This window comes from Lottia gigantea (genome assembly GCF_000327385.1).
Source record: "Lottia gigantea unplaced genomic scaffold LOTGIsca_1, whole genome shotgun sequence".
Taxonomy (NCBI): domain Eukaryota; kingdom Metazoa; phylum Mollusca; class Gastropoda; family Lottiidae; genus Lottia; species Lottia gigantea.
The window spans coordinates 1,495,607-1,502,427 of NW_008706746.1; the positions used below are offsets into that span (position 1 = coordinate 1,495,607).

General features: G+C 30.3%; 1 protein-coding gene across 1 annotated transcript in view; it reads left to right on the plus strand.

Moving 5' to 3' along the window:
- Window positions 1-629, plus strand: part of LOTGIDRAFT_208088 (hypothetical protein) — a 4,292-nt gene extending 3,663 nt beyond the window's left edge. Inside the window, exon 5 of the mRNA XM_009045448.1 lies at window positions 41-629. Within this exon, the coding sequence (XP_009043696.1) occupies window positions 41-57 (17 nt within the window). The 3' untranslated portion in view covers window positions 58-629. The remainder of the gene's footprint in view (window positions 1-40) is intronic.
- The last annotated feature ends 6,192 nt before the right edge of the window (window positions 630-6,821 follow it).

Sequence of the window (6,821 nt, forward strand, 5' to 3'; positions counted from 1 at the left end):
GGGGATCTAGTTGTGTATAATTTTGATGTGATCATTTCAGTGACAAGTTTTATATGAATGGTAATGGAATGTCAACAAATGGTGGTGAGTCATCTGATAACGACTCAGGACTATGTTTAATTGCTGCCAGTCGTACCACAAATTCTAATAATGTTAATCTAATACTTTAATTCTATATCAAAGGGAACTTTTAAAATGTTGTACTTTTAACCATTTACATTTATAATCATATTTTAGATTAAAATTCTAGAGTATTTAAAGAACTATAATTCTTTAACTATCATTTAAAATTATTAAAACAAAAAAGGACTCTGTAGCTACATTATACTTGTTCAGTACAAAATAAGATACAGCTAGTTAAAACTCTTTATTTTTGTCTAATTTAGTGAATAGACGACTATACCCCTTTAGAGCATTCCTTTTGTCTGAACATTAGACAGAACTATGTCACTTAGATTAGAGTTTATTATTATCAATATTATTGTATATCCATAAATAGTTATAAATTGTATAAAAGATAAGTAAAATATTGTATTAAAGATTAGTTATAAATTTTATGAAAGAAAAGTTATTAATTTTATAAAAGATAAGTTATTTTGTATTCATTATTTACTTGTTAATCTGTGATGTTGGATTGTGTTCTAGATACTATTATATTTTTATGAATTATGGCATATTACAAGAGTTGCTCTTTATTATCTAATATACTCACATTTCAAAACTAGATTTTGTTTTTCCTGTGGTTGACTCCTACGGCTACAATCAAAGGAAATTGTTATTTACATTGATTTATGTAAGTTACTAATTTTCATCTTGAATATGCCACAAAAACTGCATAATATAGATAAGTTAGATGACTATTGCACTAAAATATTCTAGTCCGATAATTTAAATACCAATCATTTGGAGTGACTAATAACTTAGTCAAAATTAGTGATGCATAAAGGATTTCTCCCCCTTCGACCTAAATGAGTCAAGAAAGAGTTACATGTTCTTATTCTAAAGATAAAAATATCTTGAATTTGATTTTGATGATACATGAATTTTGCACTTTTTGTTTTGATTAGATTTAGTGATAACTGAAATTGTCTTCTGTAGGCCCTATTGGCATTATCTTTGATCTCTGAAGATGTGTTCCCTTATTTTCATTATATTATATATATATTTTATTATTGCTAATACTTATATAAATCAAAAGTAGAGGTGTTCTAATGATCAGGAAAAATACCAGTTTGTCTCATGAGTGGATTTAGTTTATTGAATTATCCAAGCCTTCTACTTCAACATACATTTCTTTTGTCTAAGAAGACATGGAGAATTCATTATCAATACCAATAATCCAATAGATTACTCTTAACATGGCGCAAAGCCATCTTTAAGGAGTTACTGCTCTTGAAACTAGGTAAAAAATATATTGTACACTCTGGACAATAATTTTCATGCGTTTCTCTTTGAAGTTTCCAATTAGCTAAACAGAAAATAGCTGCTTTCTGGGTGTATACCTTTTGCTTGATTTTGTGGTGAAAATTCAATGAAATTTTGGAAACTTTATGCTCTATTTTAGGATATCTATATATCTATGAAGTGGAATTATTGATTAAAAACCTCTGTGTTAACAATTTATGTTCAATTTTTTCATTAAGTTTATTGTGTTGCCAAGTTTCCCCTTTTCTTACTGATTTTGTCTCAGTGGTAGCATTGCCTTATGTATCATTTTAGTTATTCTTCTACAAAATCACCAGTTGATATCTACATATCTAATTAGTTTTATTGTTCAAATGATTTATATTTACCTTGTTAATTTGTTTGTTAAGATTTTATACTTTTTTGTTGGGACATTTGTTGAGGTTTGGAATTTATTTTTGTAAAACTTACATATAGTAGGTGCTTTTGCTATAAATGAAATATATTTGGACTATTTCACAGCAAGTTGCCTTAATTATCACTTGATCAAACTTTGATTTAGCTACCCTCATTATCTTTTAGAATGTCTAGTTCACCTATTATACACAGTAATGTATTAAGACAATGATATATATATTTCTTGTATTTATTGTATATAAAATATTAAACTGTTTGCTTTCTGAAATTTTCATAACTAATGCCATTAATAGAATCTCAGAATCACAGATTTATTTCTTCCTTGGTCATATATAAGCATTGCTAGATCATGGTTTGCACATCTAAATTTGGCAGTTTACTCCTTTACATTATACATTTGTGAATGTGAAGCAAGTTGATTAAAATGTGTACGGCAATAGACTTAAGTAGATTCAACTAATTATTTGTGTCTTTGACATTCAAAGAGTAATAATAATACATGTAACAATAATAATAAAATCTTTATTAGGGTGAATTAGGCCTTTCCTTTTTACAACTTTGGCTTTAAAGTAACACAACATGAAATAAAAAAAAAACTAAAAAAAAAAAAGAAATTAACACACACTTTGTCATTTATCAGATTATGAATAAAGGGCTGGTTTGCCCGAAATTTTCCCATGCAATTTACCTGTAATTGTGGGACTTTGCTTTCAGCAAAGTCCCAGTTTGTTATCAAAATGTCAATTCTTTTTTTTTGTTTTTTTTTTTTTCGATTTTTACACACCTTCCTGAGCTTAGACTGCAGTAGTTGCAGCAATCATTCAACTTTCTTGAACCTTAGATAATGGCAACGTTGTGCATAAATATAAATTGAAACATTTTTGCACAACCGGAAGTGCCACAGTTCAACATGTGCAAGAATAGATAATCGGCTCTAGAAGTCGTATTTTTCGGTCGATTTTCTTTGAGTTTGCATTTTTGGAATCTACTGTTAAAATCTGAAAGAATAGCAGTTTCAAAATTTCAAAATTCGAAAATTTGTCACAGACATTTTTTGGCCGATTTTCGAAATTTTTGGACCATTTTTCAGTTTTTTTCGGATTAATCTGAAATTTTGATAAAAGATGCATGTCACTAATGTAAACCATTTGACGTATTCAAAATTTTTGCGTCACTTCCGGTTAAAGTGGAAAATCGATTTTCACTTCCGGTTGAATAACTTCCGGTGTGATTGAAATATTTCAACGAAATTATGTATATCGTTATTAATCGTAATTCTATGGCCGATTTTAAAATAAAATTTAGTCCGAAAAAAATACTTCGGCCGCCATCTTGATTTGATACTTTTTCATAAAACTCAAAATGGGGCTTCGGGGGAGAATGGGATTGGTCAAATTTTTATGTTGGTGTATACTTTAGTCGATGGCGACAAAAATGTTGGAAATGGATTTTTGAATTTGACTTTTGCTTTTTTGCAACTTCTGGTCGAATTTTTTTCAATTTTTGAAGGCTTGTATCTCGTGACCTTGACCTTTGATGACCTTGACCTTTATAGGGTCAAAGGTCATTGACCTTGGCTATAATTTGATACTTTGACCTTTGACCCCAGACATGTACTTCCGGTTTTATAGCTATCCGTAAAAAGCCAAATTCGCAACTTTGGACTGCTTCTAACACGTGACCTAATTAACCTAGAGGGTTAATTTTTTCGGTTTCCTAATGTTCTTCTCATGCACTTTACATAGATATAGAACAATTGCTTTTTTAAAGCAAAATTGAAATTCGTGATTTTTTCAAATTTGAGTTTTGTTTTACCATATTTGTGTCTTTTTGATCTTGGTGTATGTATATCTTATGACCTATTTTATGGAGAACCTTGATATTTGGAATACAACTAGACACTTTGAATATGAATTCACCTATGGCAAAAAAAAATTGGGGTGGGCGTGGCACATCCGGGTTGAATTACAAATTGTTTACATTTTGGGGCTGGGGCATAACTCGCATAGGATACGTTTGTTAAAAAAGGGACTTTGCACACAATTACCTCATCTTTTTGGCCAGTTTGTGTTAACAGCTCAGTTGTTTCACCTTTATAGTTCCAAAAAAGGAACGGGTTTTAACATTTGGATATTTTCATTTTTCGATTTTGACCTTTGTTGACATTTGTTGACCTATATCTTTTGACTTGAATAATGTAGAAGCTTGAAATTTGAAACACAACATAACATTTGGAATATCAATTACCCTATGCAAAAAAATTAAGGTGGGCGTGGCACATCCGGGTAATATTACTCATTATTGATATTTTTGGCCAGGAGCATAACTCGCAAAGTATACGTTTGTTCAAAATGGAACTTTGCATACAATTATCTCATGAATTGAGCCACTTTGTCTTAGAAGTTTGGTTGTTTCCGCTTCATAGTTCAAAAAAAGGAACAGGTTTTGGAAATTCAAAATTTTCAATTTTTGACCTTGACCTTTGTTGACCTTGACCTTTGTAGGATCAAACGTCATTGGCATTGGCTATCTATTTATACTTTTATATTTGCTGTCCTAAGTCAACTTCTGGTTTTATAGTCGTTAGCAATTTGAAATTTTAATGGCGTATATCTCTTGATCTTGACCTTTTTAGGCCTTCCCCTTTACAAGATCAAAGGTCATTGACCTTGGCTATCTGCTGATACTTTCATTTGTGAGGTCTGACGTCCACTTCCGGTATTAAAATCTTCTAAAAAATGAAAATTTCTCAACTTTAGACTGTTCTTGCGCTTGATCTAATTATCGTGGAAGGTTGATTTTTTCAGGGTCTTTTGCATTTTGCTACATTTGCAAAGTCCCACTCTGTGCCACGTGTGGTTCTAGTTTTTGTTTGTTTTTGGTTGTCAATTACAGATTTATTAGTAAATTTTGATTCAACAAGGTATGATTGGTATGGGGAAAAATCATTTAAAATTTTGTACATCATTATTAGTTTAATGATGTGGATATGGGAAGAAAACGCAGGAGAAGGTTTAGTATTTTTTTTTTCATTAATAAGTCTAAAGGCTAATTTTGGTAGTATATTTTTGTATTTATCAATGTGGTGTTGAAAATGAGCAAAGTAGAATAATTTAATAAGGTTTCGAAAGAAGGAGAGGTTTTCTGATTTAAAATTTTACAAATAAATAATTAATTAATCATTCCAATTAAAATTTTGATCCAAAATAACACATAATAGTTTAAATTTAATCTGAGAATTCAATAGTTGTAAAGGAGTATCATTTCCTGGAATTTATAATTGATGATTTAAGCCAATTAAGATCATTTTAAGTTTTCGATTGATTTTTGTCATGGAATTATCGTGACACCATTGAACGATTATTTTATAGTGTCTGATTGATAAATAAAGTTGAAAGCAAATATCTAAAGATGATGAATATACTATCGTATCATCAGCAAACAGATCACAGTTACACGTAAGATCAAGTAGAAGATCATTTATAATTAGATTGAATAATAAAGGTTCGAAGATAGATCATTGATGCACACCAGAAGTCAAACATTGAAAAGTCGATTGGTTTTGCCCAATGGAGGTACATTGGTTTCTATTATTAAGGTAGGATTATTCGAAAAATTATACAGTTTTAATTTCTGTAGAAGAAGATTGTGATTTACTATGTCAAAAGCTTTACCGAAATAAAAAAGACAATAATCCAGTAAGCATGCTGTTATTGGGAGAAACATAGATATTTTCGGTTATATTTGTGTGTGCTGTGTGGCAGAAACTATTTGATTGTTTTGAGTATAAAAGGTTATGAGTAATTAAATATAGTTCATATGGAAATGAAAATGTTTTTCAAGTAGACAGCTTGTAGATTTGATACAGATCTGTATTTACATGCCAAATTTTTAGTGCCAGATTTTTAAAAGGACAATACTTTCGTCTGCTTCAAGATATCTGGGAAAATTTTGTTATCAATACACAGGTAAATATCAAAGCGAAAAAAAAAACAGCTTAAAACACTGGCATCAACGTTCAGAAAAAAATGCAATGACACCATCAGACCAACAATTTTGAACAACATTAATTATATAATCATTTAAAGTTCCGAGAGGTGTAGAACTATTATTATCAGTTGCATTTTTTGTCGCTTTTCAAATTGTCCACTATCATTTCTATCTGATACGGAAGTTTCTAAATATTTCCTTTTACCAAACCATATTGCAGTTTTACTTGCGTCTCTAACCTTTTTATATTGAAGGTAGTCACCCTTTTTCTTTCAAGAGTCACTCTATCATTTTTAATTTATATTATTTTAATAAATGTTTAATTTGTTATTGACTTATTGCACAATAACAAAAATAATTTCTACCTTGTACTGATCTAGAAAGCAAATGTCTCAATACGGGACCACACGGAAAGCGAAAAATTAAGATAGCTTGCCAGGCAAGGTAATATACGCCCACTGGCAACTTTGATTTTGAATATAAATATTTAGCAGTACAGTAACAATTACCAGTATGAAATATTCAACCTTCAGTCATACACTTCTTTTGAACGCTTTAGGGCGATACTGAATGATATTGATCAATTTTTAGCTCGTGAAAACTCTAGAAAGTAAATATTCAATCTTCAGCGAAGGGCAATAACTCATACTAAATATTTTTCAATTCTTCTGATTTTCAATAGAGTTCATCCGTGGGTGATAACGAACATTCACACCAAGTTTCATCAAAATATGTCAACAATTGTGCCTGCTAGAGTGATTACGAGCTAAAAATTGAACGCGTTTTCAATAGCAAGGGCAATAACTCATACTAATTATTTTTTTATTTTTCTGATTTTCAATAGGGTTTATCCTTGGGTGATAACAAACACTCATGCCAAGTTTCGTCAAAATCCGCCAAGAATTGTCCCTTCTAGAGTGTTTACAAGCTAAAAATTGAATGCGTTTTCAAGTACAAGGGCAATAACTCATACTAAATATTTTTCGATTCTTCTGATTTTCAATAGGGTT